This window comes from Hoplias malabaricus, chromosome 11, assembly GCF_029633855.1.
Source record: "Hoplias malabaricus isolate fHopMal1 chromosome 11, fHopMal1.hap1, whole genome shotgun sequence".
Classification (NCBI taxonomy): Eukaryota; Metazoa; Chordata; class Actinopteri; order Characiformes; family Erythrinidae; genus Hoplias; species Hoplias malabaricus.
In genome coordinates, this window is record NC_089810.1 from 34,832,118 (window position 1) to 34,858,612 (window position 26,495).

Here is a 26,495-nt window from a genome sequence, read left to right on the forward strand (position 1 = left end):
TCCTTCACACAAAACATACCCGCCAGGTTGGGATCCTGACCATTGAAGAACAGAGTGAAATGGGAATTAGAATGTAGAAACAGTACAATGTGTAACTGTAGAAGTACAAAGTGCTTCTATTATATATGGATCTGATAAAATGGACAATGAGTGTAGATACAAGGTAGGTGCTCCTAATCCAGTGATAGTTCAGTGTATATTAAAACTCATGCCCTCAGTTTTTAGTTCCAGATCAATAGGTGAAGAACTTCTCTGGCCACCTGTTTCACCTGAACCAAAATCAAAGTGCATAGCAAAGCCATTTTTGCACTACATCAGCAAAGGCACATTCTGATACATTTTCTTTACCCTTTTGCTGCTTCTGGCCTTCTAAAATAAAAAATAATTTTAGCTAAATTTATCTTAAATAATCCTAATGGTAACAATTAAAATGATCACAGGTCCTTCCCCAGTTCTGACACTCCTATTTGCGTGTGCCTGCATGGGTGTGCAAAGCTGGCTGGTGTCTGGTTTCTTTAATTTCCCACAACAAGAGTTCTCATGAGTGCTCCATATGAACACGATGTGCCCCTCTTGTAAGTCTGCATCAAAAAATACTTTCATAAAGACAGCTACCCATGATCCAATGTAAGCTCTGTGTGTAACTTTACATTTTATTAATCAGATGTTATATACTTTGATAAAGGAAAAGGGCATCTCTGGTAAAGTGATGTATATGCAAATAATTACATTTAGATATAAATGACATGCTAAGTAATGTAGGTATATCTAGTCACCTACACCTTTAATCATTGTTTTAGGTACTGAGCAAAACCCTTGCTCATTTAACTTTAATACCTAGAGTTCTGTGTAAGTTTAAGGTTAAACAGAAAAGCTGTGCAGTTACAGAAAGTGATACAGAAAATTTCTCCTTGTCAGAAAGGCATTCACGGTCTGAATGGCACAGTGTATTTCTGCCATTATGAGGACAGACCTCAGTGGGCACAGGTCAGCTGAAAAAAAATTGAGACAACATTTATCTCTAATGTCAGGCGACGGTCCAAATGTGATTGAATTTATACATTTTTAGATGTCTTTTTCCTGATGTCCATGCGACATCCTCACAGTAGTTGTTACAAAGTTAAATTTAGGGCATTTTGACTAAAGTTCACATTGAGATCTAACCAGTCAAAATTGAGTAATCACAAGTAATGCTCTCAAAAGTAGCAAGAGAATATAAAAGCTTCCCATTTGAAATGAATATTGTTTGCGAAAATATGTGTGTGTGTGTGTGTGTGTGTGTGTTTGATGGTGAATCAACATCTGACTGCAACGTTGATCCAATAAAGTTAATGTTGATACTTCACCATTGATTCAATGTCAATGCAACTGACTGATTGCTATCTGGGATTTGTAAACAGTAGGGGTTGCAGAAATTTAACCTTATGCAACCTTGCTACTGTTGCATTTACTTCTCCACAGCGTCCTCTAGTGGATGCACAGTTGAATATTTGATTTGACCCTTAGTAAAAACATTGCTTGTGACATCACAAATACAATTAATTGAAAAGCTGTTTTTGCAGTTTCCTTTGTGCATGTGGGACTTGGGTGTTTTGAAACTTGAATGAGTCTATCAGACCATGTTAATCTCGTTTTAAGAAATTAAATATGTTGTTTTACCTTGGGCATGTGTACTTTAACCGTAGTGTAGAGCACAATGTGGCTGATATAAATACTTAATTTAAACATATATGAAAGAGAAGGAAAACGGCAACAGTATGACGACTTTTAAGGTCATGTTTAAGCAGGAAATATCTTTTGTTTGTTTATGTATTCGAAATATAAAACAGCGACCCATGTTTTTTATTATTGTTTTGCGGGCAGACGTCACTTCCTGTTTGTGGCCGTGTGAAGAGCCGCTCGGTGAGTGGAGGGACGCGCGCTGTTTAAGGTGGAATATCGGTTTTATTCGGTATTGTTGTTTTACCGGAATGATTCCGGGTCGCTGTTTAATTGGTAAGCGTTCGTTACCGATAATGAGCCGCGAGCTAGAAGTGCTCGTGAGTAGCAGGCCGCGCGCGCGTGAGATATTAGCATTAGCTTAAGCGCTGCTAGCATCGGCGTTAGCCTTGGTTTCCTTATTGGAATTTTTTAGCTTTAGCATTAGCTTCATAACGGAATTGTCCCGTCCACCTTAAACGAAGCGGCCGAGTAGCCGTAATGTCACTACCGCACCATTTAAGGTGGAGCGGACGATTCCGAGAAGACGCTGGCGAAGAACATGCCAAAGTGCTAAAAGTTATCCGGAATCTTCTGTACTCGCGTCAAACCGTGTGTACCTCGCTGATCTGTCTTTTTAAGTGTATGTTAAATATGTAGTGACTTCATTTATAGTAAAAGCTATTCCCGGGTTCTTGTTGTACGCGTTAGCTTTCAGGGGCTTTGTGCTAACGCCGTTGAACTGTTCCTCGCTGAATACTGTGTTACTGCTCAGTTAGGAAATTTAGCTCTTGCTTTAAAGCTTTCGAAGTCTCTGTTTAGGACCTAAATGTGATTTATCTTATTGCAAACCTGTCTCAGCTGTGTATTTTAACTCACTGTAAGTTAATTTGAGTTAAAATGCGTTGGGCCCGTAACTCATGGAGCTAGTGGTCAACATAAACACTTCATGGGTACAAGTGAGGTATTCTAAAATTGAGGGATTTAGCTATCGCTAGTGCAGTTGTTGTAACCTCTTTTACTTTGATAGTAACGTCCTTTATTTGTGGCGCATTTGATGGCATTCGGGCATATAAACATTAGCGGTTGTACGGAACCAATCAGAAATGTTTATATATTTAGAGAATATAATTTGTCCATGTTTCAGTTTAATTTGTTTCTGCAATTAATACATTGTTCCGCGAGTTTAATTAATTGCTCCCATAATAATGTCTTATTCTGTTTAACCATCTTAACCGAAAACTATTCACCAATTCATTAACATAGTGGGGCTACCATTTATTAAATCAGCGGAACACAATTTGTTAAACCGAGGATACGGTTTATCGTCATGGAAAATCGTGTTTTAAGATTATAAATCTTTTTTTTTTTTAACTTGTGCAAATAAATAAATTAATAAAAATGTGTGTCACAATACACGTTTTCATTATACGTATACTTTTGGATATATAACTTGATTGGAAGGACGAATATATATAAAAAGTTAAATGGAAATGTGCCAGATTACAATGGAAGTGTTTGTGGGGAAATATAGCATATGATGCAAATCGTAACAGGGAAAAAAAAAAAAAGCTGATTCTTTTTTTTTCTGGCAGTTTCAAGGAAAAGTGATCTTATTAAAGATAACCATGCTCCTTTTATTTGGTGAACAAATATAAGGTGTTATTTATGTCAGTGCTTATATTGCGTATTAAACAGCTACGAAATTAAACAAAATGTGACAAGAGTTTTCTCTGTTAACTTGTTACATGCTTATATTACAGAAAAAATGTTCTCTTGTACAGAGCTGATAGAAACAAAGCTTGATTTGCGGAATTCTGTTATTTTCTTTAATAGCTGGCTACATTCCCATTGACTCACACTGCAATGAAACATGTAATTCACTAAATATAATTCACGGCATTTTTACATTTTGATTTCAGTTCTTTTAGAAGCTGTGCTCCTCATAGTTGGCTTGTAAATTACTTGCTAAACACATTTTCATCATAAGAAAATTTAGCTTATGTTTTTCCACTTAACACAATTTTGAGTAATGTTGTCTGTAAATAATATAGCGCCTCTACCAAATCAAAATGTGCACTGAGTTTATTTTTTGATTTTAAAAGAAAGCTTAATTTATACTTGTTTGTTCCTGCCATTTTCTGTGATCTGAGTAGTGAAACTTGGGGTGGTTGTGCCTTGTAAGTTGTGACAATATTCACAAAATACCAGAAATGAAAGGTGGCTTAATTTATCACTAAATGACCAAATTTTCATCCCATTAATTTATACTCTGTAAACTCTGCATTGCCTTCAGGGTTCACAATGAGTCTGGATCATTGAGGCACAGAATCATTGGGCACATTGCAGGAACACACCCTGGACGGGGTGCCAGTTTATCACAGACCTATCATCACATTGCCAACCTTGTTCTGGGTTTTCTGTGCTTTATTATTATTAGTCCTCAGGGTACACACACTAAACAGTCCGCCCTGAATGAAACAACACACACTTTCAGAACGCTCACACTCAGCAGATAGCCCCGGTTCTCAAAAACTTGCAGGTGTTTCTTGTGAACTGCTACATCGCGAGAGAGTTGGCAGAGTTTCTCACAAACTATATGTAAACAAACAGTGGATGGCAGCGAAGCCATAACCCTAGCTAAGCTTTCATTGGTTTACGGTCTTTCAGGCGTGACGTTAACGTCACCTTTCCCGTCTAAGAGTCGGCATCCACCACACACTACAGGATTTTGAATCGTAAATATTGATTATGTTTCGCGTTTAAAATTCACAGTCGGCGTGCCCCTGAATTCATTGGGAGAAGATGGTAGAAGTAAAGGTTGGATTATGGACCTCCCACACTACAGGATAATCTTTAAAGATAATCATTTACGATTACCCCAAAAATTGAGAGACCTTTGGTACTTGTCAGGAGGAGCAAATATCAACATTAGCCTGATTGTTTTGTTTTGTGAGCAAGGCATTAACAAGCATTGTTCTTGAGGGAAATGACCTGGTTCTTCTTAGGACTGAAAGATAATAATAACAATAACAATAATTTTTACATCAAAATCTCATTCAAATTTTGAATTCAAGGAGCCTAATCTTTAATCACAAAATTGTATTGTCAACTGTTTGTTTTTGTTTTTTTGTTTCTAATGAAAGAGGTTGAACGTAGTAAGACCGCTTGTGAACTGAATGTAGCTGAGTTCAACCATTCACAAGCAACCAGACACTCATGTCCAGTGACATCACAACCAGGAATAACTGTCAGAAAATGGCAGTGTTTATGCATCAAGCCACAAGTAGATATTCTGGTCTTCTTGGCCAAATAACATAATAACAAGCCAGGATCTTAATTTATCATTATTTTTTAATCTGAAATGAAATCTCAGACATGGCTCAAAAAAACTGCATTATAGATATATGCCCTGTATTTCTAGATATTTGCGGAAATAACCTGTTGATGCACCTGCTTTTTAAAGAATAGTTTTGCTTGGTACCTCTATTACCTGTGACAGGTAGTTTGCATATTTATAGCATAGTGTAATAATGTAGGCGTTGTGTATGGAACAGGTTCTGTTATTTTAACGTTAGAGCAGAGTCCATTGAACTCAGCACTGAATCAGTAATCATTAAGTTCCTGAAACAGGCCCGACTCATGTTTGTCTTTCTCCTTTGGACCTGTGTGTCTCTGTGGCTGTTTGTGTATCCATGTGTTTCTGTGTGCCTGTCTGCGCATGTGTTTGTAGGAGCTAACTGAATCTCAGACAGACATAGAGGTGTGTTTTAGTATGTCTCAATTGTTATGAATATTATTTGGCTTTTTTATTTTAGGGAAATGCTGGCTGGTATAATTTTATATTTGTATTTTAATGTATTTTAATCCTATACAGCAGAGGTTTTAGCTTGTTTTTTTGTTTTTTTTTCGGAATATCTTCCTGCTTAAAATGAAAGTGGAAAAAACGTGATTACAAATAGACTTTTACATTGTGTGTTTTTTAAAATTTCTTAATACAATTAAAATGTACAATTGTTAAAATTTTTTATTAAATAATTTCACAATACATTTGTTTTTTTTAATTTTATGTCAGCAGCCAGTGGAGTTTATTTTAAAAATCCTTGTGTATTATTAGTTCAGCTAATTAATTTATTAATGAATGTTATCTTCTGTGTTATTGGTTTGTGTATGTCCAGTGCTATCTACGCCCTCACATTAATTTCTGTTGTTTGTTTTATCCTTGCCCTTTGGTTAATAAGTTAACCCTACCAGTAACACTTACAGACATTTGAATATCAAAATGAATCAGAATTCACGTCCCTAATTAGGGCACGATTTTTTTAATTTTCCACAGATGAGGAAGATCTGTTAGGACCCCCTTTCTATTATATTTGTTGTGTTTAACCTGTTTATTTTTTGTTTTGTATAATCTGTTTACTCCAGGTGTGTGCAGCTGTGTGTTTGTGATCGATCCTCTTACCCTGTGACCCCTCCCTGAACTCCCTGACCCCACCCACTCACACACTCATTCTCACACACGCACACGCGCACACAGCATGAACGAGGTGAGCGTGGTGAGAGAGGGCTGGCTCCAAAAGAGAGGTGAGTAACATCACAGTTTAAAAGGAAATACAGCTTTAAAGGTGCAGTCAGTCACTTTTGTACCACAAGAAACTAGGAAACAGTATTAATGAAAGCGACCTCTATGTCCAGGTGAATATATTAAGACGTGGAGGCCGCGGTATTTTATCCTTAAAAGTGATGGATCGTTTATTGGGTACAAGGAGAAGCCAGAGATGTCTGACCCCAACCTTCCTCCACTCAACAACTTCTCTGTAGCAGGTCAGTTAATGCTTTGGTCACAAGGCAATACTTTCAATGTCGTATGAATGCGGTAGCTTACTTGTTTTCTTATAATCAGGAGACTTTCTGTGATTTTTTTTTTGCCTTCCACACAACATGAGCGACAGGCGACACGGGGTAACTAACTACATGATCTTTCACCAGGAGGAACCCATAGCGCTATCATGAAAACAAGTGATGTCACCCCCGAGACGTGTTATTTTTCTTTTAAAATACCCAGAAACATTCACTACACATGCTTTTAGCAGTAGTTTGCAGAGAAAACACAACCTGCTCCTATATGAATGAGAGAATGAGTAAGGGCAATGAAACAGCTGCCTGCTTATTGTAAAGCCTGTGTACACACATATATTCTGATATAACCATATTAAGTTCAAGTTCAACAGGCTGTATTGTAATTTCATATATAAACCAATACACACTGAAATGAAATATCGATCCTCAAGAACCATGGTGCAACACAGAACACAAGTACAGGCAATACAATGCAATAATCACAAACAACTTAAATACAGAGTTAGTAGACACCTCACAAACAGTGTAGTTCTCCTCCTTTGGCTTTCCCCTTAGCCTGTGTCTCATGTTCTCATTGGTTGTAGCTTATCTCAGCCCTAACAACCAGTCACATCTTTCACACTACCTTAGCAACGATGACAGGTCTAGATATCAAACCTGCTAGATATTTGTCGGGGGTTTTTTGTGAATCAGCAATCACTCGTCGAGTCCCCTGATCACATCTTTCAGTGGTTCACACATAGTAACTGCGCTAGCACAGAGTGAATGCAGATTCACCTCAACTCAAGGTTTTAGTCATCGATCTCCAAAACGTGTAGCTACTGGAAAATTGGGGTTAAAATCAAGTAGTGTTAACCTGGTGTTGCACTGATGTGACTGACAGTGCAGGGTTCCCTCCTAAAGAGTATTGGTTCCACTGAAGGTTTCTTCCTTGTGCGCGGAGGGAGTTTTTTCTTGCCTCTGTCACCCTTGCCTTGATCAAAGTAGGCTTGTACACGGATCTCTGTAAAGCTGCTTTGTGATGACTATTTTTATTGAAAAGTGCTATATAAGCAAGATTTGATTTATTCCTGTGACTTTAAAGTAGACAGGCCTGTTTGTGTGAAATAAAAATGTGTTTTTTGCCCCCCAACAGAATGCCAGCTGATGAAGACTGAAAGACCACGTCCAAATACTTTTGTCATTCGCTGCCTTCAGTGGACAACAGTCATTGAGCGAACTTTCCATGTGGACAGCAACGCAGAGAGGTGGGGAGGATATGTTTTTATACAGGCTGGTCCATAAGAATGTATACGTTGACAGAACAAAATAAATATTGCCTAAATTAAAAAATGGCTTTAATTCCTAATGGGTCTGTGTGGTAATTTATTAACTATCTTGAATTAAAGCTGAAAGTCTATACTTGTGTCACTTACTGATTTCCTTGGCTCAGATCTATTCTGGTTGTGTATAGAGGCTAAATTAAAAAGAAAATTGTGAAAACTCTTGTTGATGTATATATATTTGTTTGATGTGTGGAATGACCCCTTATATAATGGACTAATAAGTCATTTTGGCAACCAGAGCACTGTGGGAGTGTTTGTCATTGAAACCTGTGGTGGATTGTAGTGGCTGTAATTTGATAAAAACATTTCTGACACATCATCGGATTTTGGTCAGACTGGCAGTAAATCTGCTGTTCTGTAAGTGACGTAGATTGCAAGTCCACTGATCTTAACTCATGACCAGCTAGTTCTTTTATGATCAGCAATGCTGGCTACAACAACAAAATCGTCACATATGTCCCACCGTCTCTCACTCACTCACACTCTCTCTCTTTCTCTTCCCCCCAAATTTCTCTGCCTCTCTCTAGGGAAGAGTGGATCCGGGCGATCCAGGCAGTGGCTAATGGTCTGAAAACTAGAGAAGATGAGGAGCCTATGGACATTAATTTTGGTTCTCCAGGAGACAACAGCCTTGAGGGCATGGAGACCGCCATCGCCAAATCAGGCACCAAAGTGGTATAACATATTTGATATCACAGTGAATACATTTTATATGAGTATATGTTACACGCACACACACACACACATAAATAAATGTACTAATATACTTCTTTTCTCCTACTGAAATATCCTACCTACTGGCTGTAGTTATAAAATTACACTAGCACAACTCGACAGGACACCGGGGTATAGTGTGACTCTCACTTGTGTTGTAATTTGTATATATCTGGTTTTGAAAACACTGCTGCCATGTCAGCTCAGACAAGGCATAGACACTGCAGAGCAGCAGCACTATTATTGGTCAAGAACGTGAACTTGAGTGTTAGAATTCATGGACACAAACCCAGTGTGACAGCGGCTTTATATGTCCCTGCTTAACTATCTAGTGAACCACTGATGCAGCTATAACATAAACATGATGACAGAAGCAGCAATATGATTTATTGTGATCGAATTGCATGGTCTTAGAGGAAGACATTTTGATCACGATTGACTCTTTGGCGACCACTCATATATACAATACACTATAAAATATTAGCAGTCTAAATGCTATGTAAATTTAAACAACAATAAAAGCATTTGATTACAGAATATTCATAACATTCTTTCATAACATTTGAGATTTGCTTCCTGTAACATTCCCTTCTTAATTTCTGCAGCTATAACAACTTCAGCTGTTCTAGGAAGACTTTCCACTAGGTTTAGGAGTGTGTTTATCACTAGGTTTAGGAGTGTGTTTACCCACCTGTACCAAATTTTGCCAGTGGCACAATGCAGTCAGACAAGTTTCGTTTTCCTGTCAACTGTCAAACCCTGACTTGTCCATCAGATTGCCAATCTGAGAAGTGTGATTCGTCACTCCAGAGAACATGTCTCCATTGCTCTATAGTCCAGTGGTGGTGTGCTTTACACTACTGCATCTGGTGTTTTTCATTGCACTTAACATTTGCTCTTCAGCCATGGAAACCCATTCCTTGATGCTCTCTGTGCATTGTTGTTGAGCTAATATGTTTTTACACCTGTGGCCATGGAAATGATTTGAATAGCAGAATTTAATTATCTGGATTGGTGAGAAAATACTTTTGGCAAAGTAGTGTACATACCCCTGAATTATTTATCCATTTTTAAACATTAGGTCGGTTGTGGATCTGATACTGTGATGGGACAAAGTTGTTTTGAGAATAAAATTGTGTTTTTTGTGTTTTCTCCTCAGACAATGAGTGACTTTGATTATCTGAAGCTGCTGGGTAAAGGGACATTTGGGAAGGTAATCCTGGTGAGAGAGAAAGCAACAGGCATGCATTATGCCATGAAGATCCTCCGCAAAGAAGTTATCATTGCTAAGGTAAACATTTGTTTTAGAAGCCTCAGATAATAACTGAATATGGCGTCATATATCACTCATCATGAAATTCTCTTTGTGTATCATGTTGTTTTGTTTTGACCTACAATGTTTTCCCCTCCCTTACCTGGGTGTGTTTTGTTTCAGGATGAAGTGGCGCACACAGTGACAGAGAGCAGAGTCTTGCAGAACACACGACATCCCTTCCTCACGGTTGGTTTAACTCATTCAGAAGTCTCTTTTTTACATGTACTGTTGTTATAAACACTTTTAATTAACTGTGAATGATTCAGAGGTTTAATCTGGAGTCTCTTTCTGACCACAGACACTAAAGTATGCGTTCCAGACACATGATCGTCTATGTTTTGTGATGGAGTACGCAAACGGGGGGGAGGTAACATTTTTATTCAATTCCCCATCTGTATTTTGTTTGTTGTCTTTTATTTTCTTCTCTTTAGCTTATTAAAATTTTTGTCCCAGTATTTTTCCTCTTGCTCAAAATGTTACGTGAACAGAAAATATGATTATCTTTGTATTTATTCAGTTTGTATTGATTGATTTTTTGATTGATTATTTATATGCTGCTTCCTAATTTTATTTGCAGAGTCTATTGTCAGGGATGACGCTGTTTGACAACAGCATATCAGAAACTACATTTCATTATATACTCGTGAACTCAAACTGAGTGATATACCCATGACTGTAAACTGTCTGTGTGAAGAGCCAGTATTTGAAAACTCACTGTGTGTGGGAAGGGATTTATTTTATATATATTATGCAAAGAACATGCTTATAGTCATTTAAAAAATTTCTCAGACTGCAAGAAAAGGTACAGATTCCTGGTGTAAGTTGCCTAAACCCTAGAAAGTGTAGCCAAGAGTAGAATCTTGCTTTGCCATATTGCTTAGGTTTTAAACAGAGGCTGTCTATCATTTTATTAGTGAAAATAGCAGAATGGTAAATGGAAATAGACAAACGTTTTCTTTTCTTTTTTTTTTTTTTTTTTTTTTCTTTTTTTGCTTGGGGGGGGGGGTGTTGGTTATAAGGTAACTGAAATATGTAAAATTGATTGTAGTGATATTAATTTTTATTTTATTTTAAAAAAGATCTTGACATGGACATTTTTATGTTTAAGGTTTGTTCTGGATAAGTTTTCAGTTGCATACCACAACTGTAGTCTAGCAGCCAAAAGTAATTTTTTTTTCCTTATTAGTTAACAGCTGTCTATTTTTCTTTCTTTACCAACATACCTTATCTATCTTTCTTTTATGTGAATAGTTCAGATAGTTAAAAGCCAGGGATTTTTTAATATTCAGTTCAGTTGCACACAATAGACCTGATTTTATAAACCAACTAAGATTATTTTTTTAATTAACCGTGTTTTTAAATTAACATTTATTTGACTGTCAAAAGTACACAGAAAAGATGTTCAGTGTTTTCACATACCAGCCTGACTGTGTTTTGTAAATAGAAGCTAATCTTAAAATTGATGCCTGCATAACACTCAAAAAAAAAAATGGGACAGGAGCGAAATGAGAGTGAAAAAAGTTTATAGAAAATTAATGTCTCAATGTTTTAAAGCAATATACTTGAAGTATATACTAGAGCAAGTCCAGACGTTTATCAATAGTTAAAGGAAAACTTGTGCTAACCCTAACCCTTCTTTTCTGGAGAGAGCAGTGAAGAGTTTAGGTAAGTGGTACAGTGCAGCATTAAATGATATAGAGTAAGTTGTGGGTCGAAATGCCAAACTGGTGAGGGCTATTAATAGCATTGATAGATCATGTTTGCCAGGGAAACTGAAACTGTGGTGTCTGCAGTTTGGCTTATGGCCTCACATTAGATGGCCACTGACAGTTTATAATTTTCCAATCTCAGAAGTAGAGAGCATGGAAAGAGTCATGAACTAGGCTACAAAGAAGTGGCTAGGGGTGCTGTGGTGTTTTTGTAGTGTGGCATAGTATGCGAAAGGGGTGCTGGAGCTACCTCTCAAGTTTAGTTGAGGAATTTAAATGTGAAGGTGAGTCGTGAGATGATTTTTGTGACTGGAAATTGCTGCTGGATGGAGGTAAAAAACTAAAGGCCCCAGAATGAGTTGCGTTAACTGCACTGAGGTCATACCTAGTGTTGTACTCTGAAAGTAAACGGATAGTTTATTTCATAGAGTTAACAATTTCATTTCAGGATGCAGTACATGAAGCTTTCAAAAGGAACAAACTGAAGTATGCAGATATGACTGCTAAGATGAGAGAATGTGGGTGGCAGGTGCATGTAATTCCAATGGAAATAGGTATTAGGGGATTTGTTGAGTCTTTTGGAGGTGTTGTGGGCTTAATTAATCGAAATCCTGATGAGGGGAGGTGCCTATCCAATGACCCCTGTGAAGAGCTAGTGATGCAGTGGCTGTGTTGGGAGAAGTGCCAGTCCATGTGTAAGGCTGGACACCAGTGTTGAAAGAGGGTGACATCCTCCAATGATGCTGCATAAGAAACTGTCGTGAAAGAGTGATAAATATAGCCACATGTGCTTGGGACTACTCCATAATCTGCCATTGCATCATGAAATGCAACCTGATCCTCTATTACCCAAGGAGAAAGTTATACATCAGTTCTATGTGGAAACGCTACCAGTTCTCTGGGCCCAAGCTCATCTAGAAGGTCCAAAACACAGTAGAAATGTGTGCTATTGAGAGAGGAGCCCATGTTTTCAGCTTGTTGTCATAAAGATTGTTGTGCTTTCCATGCTAATGATGAAAGGAAATATTTAGACTGTTATCAGTGATAGATGCAAAAGACAACATCTCTCATGGTATAGGGAGTGCATCAGTGACCACAGCTTTGGTGACTTGCAAATGAAAAGTTTCCATTGACGTGGAAACGAACGTTAGTTATTTAGAGGGACATGCTATCAAATTTCTAATTCAAAATTAAACTCTAAATGTATTTATGTTTAAAAATAACAATCAAGTTGATCAGCAAAGACATTGAAATTGTTTTCTTTTTTATTTTGTTTGGTAAAAAATCTCCAGTAGAAATAACATATGACACATTCTTGCTTGTATTGCATTTTACAAAATGTCCCAACTTTTTCAGAAATAGGGTTTGTGTAGGTTAAAATCATGAGCCCAAGCAGAGCAGATGTTTTAACTTCCATTGGCGAAAATGAAACTAGAAATGTATTGCCAATATTAATTCAGGAATCCCTCCAGTGTTTAAAGGTATGTAAAAAATTAGAATCTGTACTTACTGCAATTATTTTTTTATGATTCCTGCAGTTGTTTTTCCACTTGTCTCGAGAGCGGGTGTTTACAGAGGACAGAGCGAGGTTCTATGGAGCAGAAATAGTCTCTGCACTGGAATACCTACACTCTCGGGACGTTGTATACAGGGACCTTAAGGTGAAGTTATTTAATTTTTTATTTCTGCATACTATAATTTTAGCACACAGATTTGTATATTTGTCTCCAAACAACCCACTTGAACAACCTGAAGCACACTGGATACTCCTTTATAAACAGTCTACTTTAATTATAAGTTTATTTTTAAGCTTCACTATAATTAATTCCTTTTTTAATTGCCCACTCATATGATTTAACTCTAATTTGTATTGTTTTGTGTCCTTAGCTGGAAAATCTAATGCTGGATAAAGACGGTCACATTAAAATCACAGATTTTGGTTTGTGTAAGGAGGGCATCACCAATGAGGCCACCATGAAAACCTTCTGTGGAACTCCAGAGTACCTTGCTCCAGAGGTGCGTACGCGTTGATATCTGACACCTGTCCTTAAAAATAAACTGAAAAACAGTGCATTTAAATGAGAAGCACCTCTTGGAACTGGTTTGTAACTAACTTACATTCGTAAGTTAGTCAAGTCAAATGTATTTGTTTAATGCTTTTTGCAGCCTGCTGGTGTTGCAAAGCAGTTTAAATCCAAAACTTGAACAAAGCCAAAATAATTCTTGGGAGGTTTTTGGTCACGTGATGTTATATTTGTATTAGTTGGTCTGCATGAAGCTAGTTATATTTCCACATGTTCATGACTTTGTAATTCAGAGAACTGACATTCAATTGAAAAATAACATAAAAATATGGATGTGTTGTTTACCACAGGGCATGATGGCATGATATTTTCAAAACATCACTTTATTTTTGTGTCTCCAGCTCCTGTAACTTAGACCTGGAATACCTTATATGGACATGAAACAAAATAAAACAGCTTTCACATAATAACTCCGGAGATACTCTGGACTATTGGGTTTGGTGATGTCCCTGCACAGTCCTACTAAACAGCGGGAGATTTTCTGTCAGACTTGCAGCTTGAAATGCTTTGCGTGCTTTAGGCATGGGGCAGTGCCTGTATTGTATGTAGATGATATTCCGGGAAATTATCGGCTTTGTTCACAAGGGCTGACTCTGACATTACCCAGGGCATTTATTAAGGCACTAGAAATATGCGTAAAGCCCGGAACAAATGTTACAGGTGTTCGCATTCACACAAACAGCTCTTCTGTGTAAACTCCGGAACATTTCTGTTTCGGTGTGTGCATGTGTAAAATGGGCTGTACAATGGTATATTTTGAGGGCATTTTGTTCTGTAATTGATCCAAAAGTTGTGTTATTCCTCTCTCTGTCACTCACTCTTTTTGTCTCACTCTCAGGTTCTGGAGGACAATGATTATGGCCGTGCAGTGGACTGGTGGGGTTTGGGGGTTGTGATGTATGAGATGATGTGTGGTAGGTTGCCATTCTATAATCAGGATCATGAGCGTCTATTTGAGCTCATCCTGATGGAAGAGATTCGCTTTCCCAGAAATCTTTCCCCCGAGGCCAAGTCCTTACTCGCTGGACTCCTCAAAAAAGACCCAAAACAGAGGTAAGGAAGTATCAATCATTCAAGTAAAAAATTAACATGTTTTGGGTTTCTGGGAGCACATTCTCTACAGAGAAAACACTTTTGCATATTTCTACTCCAAGCCTATTTAGTTGATATAAGAATACATAATGGGTGTTATCCTCAAAGCTCGTTGAGTTGATGTAACAGAATTAGCAGTTCTTTTGCATTTCAGTTGTATTCCAGAATGTACAATACTCAAATTAAAACTACTGTACCAAGTTTTCAGTCTAAGCCTATATTTACAGGTTTATTCTTGGGCTGAGTTTAAAATTCTGTCTGAACCCAAATAATATACAGTCTGTTTCAGACCGAAGAGGAAATGTATGAAATGAGTGGACAGGGGTTTTAAAGGCTAACTTAATATTAACATTTTGTTGTTAAAGGCTGGGAGGGAGTTCTGATGATGCCAAAGAAGTGATGTCCCACAAGTTTTTCTCCTCCATAAACTGGCAAGACGTGCTGCAGAAAAAGGTGAGCTGATTGGAAATGTAATCTCTGTTAGATTTTATGTGATTATTCTGTTATTCTTAATGTTATAGATTTTACAGATTTGTTTTTTAACTTTTATATTTTAACCCATTTTTTAATTTATAAGCTATTTGTCATTTTATTTTCAATGCCTTGTTGGAATTTTATTGTCAAATCTAACATGAAAAAGCTGATTGAGATATGATAACACAAACTTTACTTTGGCTTTACTTTTTTATGAACTGCATAATAGCCTAACGCAGTATGAAGTTTTCATTTTCAACTGCAATATGCTACAGATGTGACAAAATGAAAAGGAAAAATGGATAAATAAAAGTTAAAGTGACAGTTTAAGTTGGTATTTTTAGCCACTCTTGTCACACTTTACCTATTCAGGCTGTACATATGTACCTATGTGTTGGTTATGATATAGTGGCACTAAAGACCAAGTCTGTAGCGGAGCAGGAAGCCACATTGGCACTGGAGTGAATGCAGAGGCCTGGGTTGCAGTAGTAAGCTACAGAGGCCTGCAAATGTGTTCAAATTCAGCTTCGTCTATTGCTCCTCATCTAAGAGAATTAAATTACATCCAGTTCATATGTAGGCTATTGTCTCTTAGTTTTCCTTGGTAAAATCACCAATACATTTAGACATTTTAGATTTTTTTGCCAGACAGGTAGATTAATGGAATATTTTTCAATCAGTGGATGATACACAAATTAGTTTTACTTTGTGAGCTTTGCTTTGTCAGAGTTTGTGCACTCAGCCATTGTTAACCTTTTGTTTCACTCTTGTTTTAGCTCATCCCACCATTCAAGCCTCAAGTAACGGGAGAAACAGACACGCGTTACTTTGATGAGGAGTTCACTCTGCAGACCATCACCGTCACACCCCCTGACCAGTGTGAGTAAAGTGTGTGTGCATGTGTGTGTGTCGTTACAGGTATTGGCATACTTATGACAGTACTGAGACTAGACTTCATACTATGCTATAGTTTAGCAGTAGGCATGAAGAGTGATTTACATTTGGTGAACTGACTCTAGAGGATATATAGACCAATCAAGAAGCAAGCAAACACTGGGAAACCACAACCGAAAAAGCCTATAGTAAATGCCTATTTGACTATCAGTTGGAGAAACCAGAAAATCTGTTATTTTCCCCAAATTGTTCAGTCCTGTCTAGCCATTTTAATAATTGTATTAATACAAGTTTAATTCAAAAAATGACATGGGCATTTTAATAATCATTTTTACCTATTTCAGGGGTTCCCAACATTTTTCACATTGCATTTTTCTTCAAGGAACTTTTGTATGAAATAGAAGACAGTCCCTTTTTTGCCATGTCCAGATTTATTTCAGAGTAGGCTTCCAAAGCCATCTTGCTAACCAACAGCTCTGTTAACACTAAGAGAAATTACTAAAAAGTTAAATTGATCATATTGCATTTTTCAAAGCAAGTAAAACAAATATTTGTTATTGTTGACAGTGAAAATTATCACTTATTTTGGATCAGTTTTATAAGTTCTGTGTTTGAAATGAAAATAAAATTACCAAAAGAATTGTTGACTCTCACCTCAAGACCTCAAGTTCTCAAGACCTATCTTAGACACTTACCTAAGAGATCTTGACTTGCACCTCTGACCATTGGCACAGAAATTTCTTACGATAGCCGCAGTTTGAAAAGTTCTTGGAGAAATGCGTTTGTTCTCATTCTCCAAGTCTGGTGGTATTGTAAGTTGTTGGGAAAATCTTAGCTAGCTGTCTGATGGAATTGGCACTGACTAATTTGGAAATTTTTGGAAATTATGATTTTTTTTTTTCTGAAGACATTTGTGGCAGATTTTAATAAGCATAAAGTTTACATTTATCCAAGTTTGTAATTGATTGCTGTTTGTAGGAAAAGCTCAGCCTGTGTTACTTTGTTTGATGGCCAAAATGTGCTGCTGTGATCTGACTTATAAAGTATTGATTATGGATTTTATATATAGAAATATGGATTTGTTTTGTAATATTTTGTCTTTGTGTTTTGCAGACGGCAGTTTGGATGCTGAAGATCCGGACACACGCGCACACTTTCCCCAGTTCTCTTATTCAGCCAGCGTTCGGGAGTGATGGACACACACACACACACACACACACACACACACACACAAACAAATACACACACTCTCTCACACACACAGAAACACCACTCAGACACACGTACACACTCAGACCAGCAAACCAGACACACACCCTTGGACCAGCAGTATCAGCCTGTTAATCTTTTTTTTTTTTTTTTTTTTTTTTTTTTTTGGGGGGGGGGGGGGGGGGGGGGCTTATTACAGGCAAACACACACTGTTTCTGATTGATCCTTCAGCCTGCAGTCACACTACACTTGCTGCATCATCACTGTCACTACGGCAAAGCAAACAGAACCAGCGCCGAAACCCCTGAACAACAATTTTTAAATCTGTCCGAAAAAATCATGCAGGGGAAAAGGAAAAAAAAAACGAGAAAACATTAACCTTCTGATGTTACAGATTTTTTTCCTTGTTTTGTAAAAAAAGGAAAAAAAAAAGAAGAAAACACAAAGCCATATCTCTGCGATTTTTAAAAACAAGTGCTCTTTCTGGATTGAGCTGTTACCGGCAGTGTTTAAAACTGTTTCAGGACAAGGAAAGAGAGACAAGAAAATGAGGGGAAACTACTGCTGATGGAGGAGAGCTTCTCTAAACAATACAGTGTTTCTGAGACCCTCTTTACACCTGTGCAGGATTTTTAAAAATTCTTTGCATCTTGAGTGTTAGATTATAGTCAAATTATCCTTACAACAGTCCACAAGGAAATTCTACAAATTGTCTCGAAAAAATGAAATAGTTAATTAAATGGAATAAAACTTACAAAAATATTACATTTTTCATTTACGCTGAATCTTAAACTAATGGGCTGCAATGCTGCACAAATATAAAACAGTTTTTATGTATGTGCTGGCAAAATGGTTATAGTCCCAACTCCATGACCAATCAGAGATCTGGCGTCATAGTATACTGTCAGTTGCTCACCGGATAAAGAACTGTTGCACATATAAATTCTGAATAAACAATCTCCAGCTCATTCTACGTTGTACTTAAATAGATGTAATGGACTAAAACTAGTGTCTTTTAGTGAACCTCAGAAGATTGGCTGTTGAAAATTAGCTGATTTGCATATTGTTTTGCCGTACAAATGGGGGAGTCTGACTAATGAGAAACGTGTTAATGCATTCAGTTAAATCTCATTAGATTACAGTCTAGGTATACATCACTCACAATGATCCGGTGTAAACAGGGTCTCGGTTTGCTGTATTTTCTCATCATCTGTGTGTGTGTGTCACTGTCTGTCTGTGTGCGTGTGCGTGCGCGTGTGTGACTGTCTCTGTCTGTGAGTGTGTGTGTGTGTTTGTTTTGTAAATGGGCATCATGTGGGATTTTACTGTAGAAGTGTACGGTAAAACAGAACTTTGCAGTTCCTGCATCATCACCAGCCTGGACGTTCTATATCCGATACAGCAGGAAAGTTTGGATGCATAAGAAACTTCTTCACGTGAAACTACTACACCAGAATCTTCAGAAGTCATTCATCAAACATCAGAGACATCACCATCGAAAACATTAGAAAACTCAGAATTTTCTGCCAGAATCATCAGCATTCGTCCATCGGAAACTTCTGAAATGTTCCACCCGATGCTTTAGATTCTTTAAATGCCCATTAGAAACAGTGGGAATTTCTCCAACAGAAACCTCCCTCTCACACACCAAAAAAAAAAAAAAAAAAAAAAAAAAATATCAAAGGTTCTCCATCAGAAAGTTTCTCAGAAAGCTCAGTCATAATTGGTTTCCTCTATCGGGAAAACAGGAACCATCAACTATAAACATCTCCATCAGAAATCTGGAAAATACTTTATATCAGAGACTTCATGAAAAGTATCAGAAACATCAGAAGTACTGCACAAGTCATTTCAAAAACTTCAGGTATCCACTGAAAATATTAGAAACTTGTCCCGCAGGACCCTTTCCCTCTGAGAAATCACAAATCTGTCCATTGTAATCTTGACAAAGTTATGAAAAAATCTCCATCAAAACCGTGTCCATCAGAATTATCCGTGTGTTCTACCAGCCACTATCACATGTCAATCTTCTGAATGGTTCAGGAGGCATTGATGTAAAAAGTTTGGTGATTTTGAATGTTCCCTTTATTTAACACACAGAGCACCTAGCAGTCTCTCTCTTTCTCTTTCTCTCTCTCTCTCTCTGAGACTGGGCTTGTTAGCAGTTGGAGATGTGTATGTGTAAAAAAAAAAAACGTGTTTGTTTCATGTGCCATCACACACACTGCTCACTGGAGTGACATTATTTTCTTGAATCTTGCCTTTTTCAAGATGCTCGTTATTAGGACTTCTGATTGTGACTTTCTGAATCAGTGCTATCTCCCTTTGTTCACCCACTCCTGAAACTCTCTTGATGAAATATATATAAATATTGTTTCTTTTGTCTTCTGTGTGGGTGTGTTAGAGAGAGACAGAGAGAGAGAGAGACGTGTACACATATGTTGTTGTTATTATTATTATTATTATTATTATTTTGCTGTTGGTTGTTTTGGCCGCCAAGTGGCGCCCCTGCTCCTCCCTCTTCATTGCCTCCTCTGGCCGCAGCCGGAATTACATCAAGAGAAGTGAACAGATTCTGTGCTCAGTGTGGATTTAAAAACACAAACACGCAATAAGACACGTTTTTTTTTTGTTCATTTTTTCTTTTTAAAGGCACAAAATCTGCAGAAACTGATCCCTGTTCTATTTTTCTCTTGAATGTGATGAACAATCGCAGATAGTGCTAATGAAATGTAATATGTTTTTGCAAAGTTGGGGGGAAAATAAAGAGAAGCGTGTTCACAGTCGCCAAATTTGTATGTTACAGAGCGTGTTTGCTGTTAGGATGTTTATGCGAGTAAAAATCTTTATCTAAAATGACCCGCTTACTTTTTTCTTGCCCTTGTAGATTCAGTGCAGTTTAACATAACATAATACACACACACACACACACACATATATATATATATATGTTCAGACAGAGGCTCCTCCTGATCGAGTCCAAAAGGGAAGGGTTCCAGTGGAGCTTATTAAATTGTATTTACAATTGAGGCTCAAGTATCTTATTTATGAAAAATAAAAATACATGTTCAGGTGCCGTTAGGACGTTTAACCAAAACTTAAAGTCATTAATCCTGAACTTATCTCTAACTGAGAATGATGACAATATGGCAGTGGTTTCCCGTCAGGTATCAAAACACTTTTGGGGAACTGGTCACAGAGAATGTAATTTATATTTTTAAATATTGATGAATGAAGAAAAATATTGGACTCCAGTAGAAAGGGCTCTTTTCTCATCCGGGGCAAAGGGCAGGTGCCTGAGCACCACTCTAGGGGTCTATCTGTGCGAGTACCTGCTGCATTTAGCCAAAAAGCTTATGTTACATGTAGTAAACCAGCTAACACAACTACAAGACACGATATAATCACAAAAAATTAACGTGAAAATACTATTTTCTCTTTGTATATGTTTATGCGTATTAAATGCTAAACTCTATCATTTCTATGTCCAGCGCTGCTTTATAATTGTAGCAGCTGCAACAAATCGCACATAAAATGTAACTCGTGATATCTCACTGCCCCAATCTGCTGTTTAATAATGGATCAGATATTAGAATTATTTATTTGATTCTTAAAATTATTCGTTAATGGAGTGATGTTAAATTGTTATGTTTCTCTTAATAATTAGAAACAGATTTATCTCAAAACAGAATTTGTCGGTGGCGTTTAGAGGGTTTTTTTTGTTTGTTTGTTTGTTTGTTTTTAGAAATCAGAAAGAGGCAAATCTGCGAAGTTTCCCTGTTTGTTGAAGACTCGAGGATGTTTCACAAACATGCAATGAATCTCATTTTTAAAATGCTTTCAACATTTACTGAAGACTCTGGCGCCCCCTAGTGTTGTGTAATTGTATTTTTTAAGGTACGTAGTGTTGAATATAAAGTAAGCGGCACTGTGGAGCTGCAGGTAGTGTCACTCTCACACAGCGACACACCGTAGCCCTGAACAGGACGAAGCGGTTACAGACAATGAATGACTGTATTGAACAGACCTCAAGTCTCAAGTGACTCTCTACACAGTGTGGCACAAAGACTTCAAAACCCAAAGAGTGCAATAAATGCCCAGAGTGGAACTTTTTAGGACGAACCCGTTTTTTCACTTGTACTGCACAGGAAGCGTGCGGGGAATGCTCCCGGACACTAGGGGCGCGAGCTGGACGAGTCCCTCATTAATTAGTGACGTGTATAATTGAGACGCGTTCAGGTGTGCCGGTTTCTTCAGAAGCACGCGCTGGGTTTCGCGCACTCAGGTAGCTGCAGATCCGGGACTTCATCATGGCCCGAACCGGACTGTGTGACTCCAGGACGCTGCTGGACCCGAGGAAGGTCAGCTCGCCTGTTTGGGGACGTTTTTTAGCAGTTTTGAGCAATTCGGAGTTATTTAAGTCTCGTTGGATTGGTTTTCAATCAAAACTGAACGTGTTTTGTTTAGTTTCACACCTTTAAAACAGGACTGATGGTACACAACGAATATAATGTGGAATTTGTTGGCTGTAGCCTACTCTTCTTTAAAATATATTTCATACTAAACACTTGATTGCAGATTTGGCCTTTTTCAGGGATGATATGAGGCCAGTGACACTAACCTTAGGCTCATTTGTAGTTCAGTTTCCTGCTTCTCTGTAGAGATTATACACTGTGTCCTCAATGGGTGCAACTTAAAGTAGCTGAACTCCTGTGTTGTAAGAGTATCTATATAAGTTTGTAGAAGTATTGTGATACTCAGGATGTCTTGTATATAAGGGCAGTATATTGAGGATATGATCCACTGAACAGTCATTGGATTAGGAACATCTACCTTGGAACAAGCATCGTTTTGTGTTTGCTGGTGCGAGTGGATCAGACCCAGCAGTGCTGCTTAAGTTTTTAAAGCCCTCAGTGTCACTGCTGGACTGAGAATAGTAAACCAACCAAAAATATCCAGCCAACATCGTCCTGTGTCCACTGATGAAAGGCTAGAGGACGGCTGTCTCTGACTTTACATCTGTAAGGTGGACATTTAAGGTAGATGTGTCGCACACAGTGTTTAAATTACTCCAGCAGCACTGCTGTGTCTGATCCACTCTTCCCAGCATAACATGCACTAACACCACCACCACGTCCTCACAGGAACTACACCCTAAACAACCCAGGTCCATTAGCCCTCCTGCACCAAACCACAGTGGGTAATGGGTTTCACTAGTAAGTGATCATGAACAATATGAAAACATGTCATCTCTGGTCCCAGACTGAAGAGCGCCCCCCGTTGAGGACATGGGCGAATGCTTGTGGAGCAAGAGAGAGACGGAGCTGCACTGAGGGGGATGAGACAAGATCTCAACAGAGAGACAAGCCCCCTGACCACTCCAGGGTCAGTAAAGACCACAGATGGGTAAGAAAATCCTGTTTCTCTAGTCATAAGGTTTTTCATTAAGCAGATTTTACACTTTAAATGAGACCTGCCCAAAGTAAAATACTGCTACACTTTCAATAAATAAATAAATAAATAAATAAATCAGCTGTCTGAGCTAGACAACATAAACCCTGAATGAAGTTTGTAATGGGCAGTTATTGTGCCATGTACAACAGTGTCGTCTATGGAGAGAGATTAGTCTCAAAATACTTTACAAATGCGTAAATGTTAATCCACAAATAAAACACAAGTCACAAATATGTTTCACTGTTCACAAATGAACACATCACACTGTCTCTCGGTCTGCAATTTGTACAAATACAGTTACATTCATAAATACATCTTTTTGGTTTTCATAGATATATCACAATTTTATGCAAAAATAAATAAATTTGTTTAAATTACATTGCAAATATTTGTAAAGTCAGTTTTTCGAATTTAAATTTTTTAATTTATTTGTAAAATGTAGAATCTGAATTTGTGAATCGAGTCACTCACGTGTTTTCCGTGACGTGCATTTGTTCATTTCCTGTCGCGGGTTTTTGGATTTTGAGACTTTCGCATTTCACCCGCTCCACATACAAATGCAGCCTGATCCACAAATGTGGCCAGCAGGCGAACAACCCACCGCTAGGTGGCACTGTTTTCCCCAGTGTCTCAGGACTGACCGGTTTCTCTAAGGGCGGCAGCGAATCAACCCCCTGTAGGCGGGACTACGACTCCATTGGCTGCCGCAGTAAATGATAGACCGCTAACTCTGGCTGCTGATTGGCTAAACTAAAGTGATGACCAATGAGAAGCGGGTATTCTGTTTCGGAGCCGTGGGGTATCTGCCCCTCCTTTCGGCTGAGGGAGAGCATCTGTCTGAAACAAATAACTCGTATTAACAGTTCAATCTCAAAATTACTTCCCACATCAGTCCAATAAGCAACACGGTTTTAGTCCAAATACGGGATGATTTTAACGTATTTTATCTGACGACCCTAGTCTGCAGCGAAATTAGGGAAGTTCCGCTGGATTTTAACGTAGTTAAATTTAGGGCACCTTCAAAAGCGTTCCCCAGTGATCCCCCTCCTAACTGTCTGTGATATGAAGCTGAATTCAACGGCTTGGGGGCTTTTTGTTCGAACTTCCACATTAAATGCTGTGCAAATGCGTCTCCATGTTGGTCCTGAAGATAAATGTTCTTTGGACCGTTCTCAAAGTATTTAAAATTTACCAACTCATGAAAAATAACAAAAAGGTCCAAAATACACCCTCCCTCTTCGGGGAAGGCGTGTCCGTCACGAGAGAGTCGCAGACACCAGTCGAGTGAAGTTCAAAGCAAATCAAAGTATTTATTTAACAAAACTGGATCCAGGAGAACTTAACACATTGAGACAGTGTGATACCCCTCCCAAGTGAAGCTCTGACCTCACATGATCTGACTCCAACAGTTATACCCCAGATGACGTATAGCCTGGTGGTGAGGCGTTTTCTGGCTGATTAGCGTATATTAATATGCATGATTTCACGTGTTAGTACTCAGCTCTTCACGTGCAATTTTCAGGTGCCTGTTGTGACCCTGAAGACATTCTTTATCTGGCCAGGCTGACAATGGGCCTCTCTTCTCAGTCCTTTTTCCCAAGAGACTAAAATTTAGGGAGTTAGAAATACACTTCAAGGCCACAAACAGAAGCTACAGATCAGTGCCTCCGCGACCAACACTATGATGTCAGTGTGTTACAATCCTGGAGTGCACATCTGTTCAAGGTTAGACGTTAAGAATTAAAACTGTGTGTTAATATCAAGTTATCATGCCATATAGTGAAGTTAGCTTATAATATGTCTTTAGGAGTAATTATCATATGAGTTAGTAGTGCAGGATCAAGCAAAAATGTTTAACTACATGTGTAAGTAATTAATAATGTAAATGCTGGTTAGTCATTCATATAAATGCATACAGGGTACAGGATTTTAACACAATGAGACTGTAGTTATAAATGCTAATTTAACTAATCATTTAAGGATATTTGTCAACAAACACAAAGTAATAAAATTGTTTCCCCACGACAGTCCCCACGTCCTAAAACAACAGTGCCACCTAGCGGTGGCTTGTTCGCCTGCTGGTCACATTTGTGGATCAGACTGCATTTGTATTTGGATCGAGTGAAATGCGAGAAGAAAGTCTCAAAATCCAAAAACCCGCGAGAGGAAATGAATAATTACACGTCACGGAAAACACGTGAGTGACTCGATCCACAAACTCAAATTCTACATTTTACAAATAAATTTTAAATTCGAGACATCGACTTTACAAATATTTGCAATGTAAACTTAAACCAGTGTGTTTATTTTCGCATAAGTGTGATATCTATAAAAAACAAACACGTATTTATGAATGTAACTGTATTTGTACAAATTGCAGACTGAGACACAGATTGTGACGTGTTCATTTGTGAACAGTGAAATATATTTGTGACTTGTGTTTTATTTGTGGATTAACATTGATACTAATTTGATGCTAATCTCTCTCATAGTCGTCCGCATTAAACCCATCTGGGGCAATGAACACGTACATTAGCGCCCTAGGAGCTGTGAACACACGCCCAGAAGAGCACGTGGAAAGAGGCCTCCACTTTGGCTTTAATTTATAAATATAAGCCTGTGCTAAAGGAGTGTTGAAACTCCTTATGTAACAGTTAAGTTTGGTCTCTGTAGTTAACTGAAATCGTGTTTTAAGTAAATTTTTCGAAGTGTCCCTCCCCCCCATCTCTCTCCCCCCCCCCCCCCCCCCCCCAAAAAAAAAAAAAGCAGCATGTCTCAAGTTATTAGTTGTGTAAGATGTGGTGGAGCAATAAACAAACAACAAATTTCTCTCACTGGTATAATGTTCTACAGCGAGTTGTTCTGTGTTCGGCAGGTTCAGAGGTTGCCGTTATGTACAGAAGATAGGATTATTATGGATTACTCTCATAACACGCCTGCTAATCCAGGTAAAAACTAGAATTTTTTCTGCATATTTTTAACATTTCATGTTTACTGTTTTTGCTCCTTGATGGAAACCCGAGAAAAAGGTTGAGGTTATATTTGAAAATGTTTGTATTTGTGCTCCATAGTTGGGTAATCAAATATACCATTCCACCTTTACAAGATTAGCTCCTGAGTGAAAACCAACCAGAGGAAGAATGTTTGCCGTGAGGACAGTAAGCAGTCCTCCAGAATCATCTGTGTTGCTTTTAATGCCGAAATCTCAGGCTAAAATTTTGCACCTGCGTACTTCTGATACAAAGGATGTGTGTTCTCTGTCAGATGATGCTTTGTAAAAGTAAAAACACAAAGATCCTGATTTTAAGAAGAATAATTAGGATCAAATTTGAGTATGTTTTGAGGCCCGTCTCATGGTGTTTTTCCATGTGTTACTGTGTTCCTCTGTAGATGAGAGTTTTGAGCAGGAGGTAGTGTTGGGTGTCCTCCAGAGCTTGCAGGGGACCCCGTTCCTCAGTGAGCTTTTGCCTGGGCTCCTGCACAGAGAGATGGAGCTGGCCATGGTTAAACTGGGTCTTCTGTTTGACCGCAGCTATGCTGGGATGTCTTCTCAGACATGATGGTAATGGAACACTGTTACTCGACTCACAACTAATAAAGACCTGGCAAAACAAATCGCCGCTGTACAAAGAAAAACACTAATTTCCAAAATACAAATTTTACAGA

At 38.1% G+C, this 26,495-nt stretch overlaps 2 protein-coding genes across 6 annotated transcripts in view; both read left to right on the forward strand.

Moving 5' to 3' along the window:
* The first annotated feature begins 1,865 nt into the window (after window positions 1-1,865).
* akt2 (v-akt murine thymoma viral oncogene homolog 2) lies at window positions 1,866-17,499 on the forward strand. Of its 5 annotated transcripts, none has more exons than XM_066684579.1 (14): window positions 1,866-1,930; window positions 6,124-6,282; window positions 6,394-6,522; window positions 7,694-7,805; window positions 8,411-8,558; window positions 9,757-9,888; window positions 10,033-10,098; window positions 10,211-10,279; window positions 13,160-13,282; window positions 13,509-13,637; window positions 14,544-14,758; window positions 15,163-15,250; window positions 16,048-16,150; window positions 17,279-17,499. In XM_066684579.1, exons 2-14 carry the CDS (start codon window positions 6,237-6,239, stop codon window positions 17,356-17,358), a joined length of 1,440 nt encoding a protein of 479 aa, XP_066540676.1. In that variant the 5' UTR covers window positions 1,866-1,930; window positions 6,124-6,236; the 3' UTR covers window positions 17,359-17,499. The 5 variants fall into 5 exon arrangements, with proteins under 5 accessions (XP_066540676.1, XP_066540677.1, XP_066540680.1 ...); XM_066684580.1 differs by having other exon boundaries at window positions 1,880-1,902; XM_066684583.1 differs by having other exon boundaries at window positions 1,928-1,995.
* Window positions 17,500-21,472: 3,973 nt separating this feature from the next.
* The window catches only part of ccnp (cyclin P), a 10,839-nt gene continuing 5,816 nt past the window's right edge, over window positions 21,473-26,495 (forward strand). Inside the window, 5 exon segments of the mRNA XM_066685534.1 lie at window positions 21,473-21,736; window positions 22,638-22,781; window positions 25,705-25,777; window positions 26,220-26,363; window positions 26,366-26,391. Of these exon segments, the coding sequence (XP_066541631.1) occupies window positions 21,686-21,736; window positions 22,638-22,781; window positions 25,705-25,777; window positions 26,220-26,363; window positions 26,366-26,391 (438 nt within the window). The 5' untranslated portion in view covers window positions 21,473-21,685.

What these genes read in the sequence shown, in the direction of transcription:
- akt2 (XM_066684579.1), top strand. Translation starts at nt 6,237, where the DNA reads ATGAACGAGGTGAGCGTGGTGAGAGAGGGCTGGCTCCAAAAGAGAG. An exon ending in GTGGACAGCAACGCAGAGAG is followed by an intron (nt 7,806 to 8,410) that starts GTGGGGAGGATA and finishes GCCTCTCTCTAG; the next exon opens with GGAAGAGTGGATCCGGGCGA. An exon ending in CACGACATCCCTTCCTCACG is followed by an intron (nt 10,099 to 10,210) that starts GTTGGTTTAACT and finishes TTCTGACCACAG; the next exon opens with ACACTAAAGTATGCGTTCCA.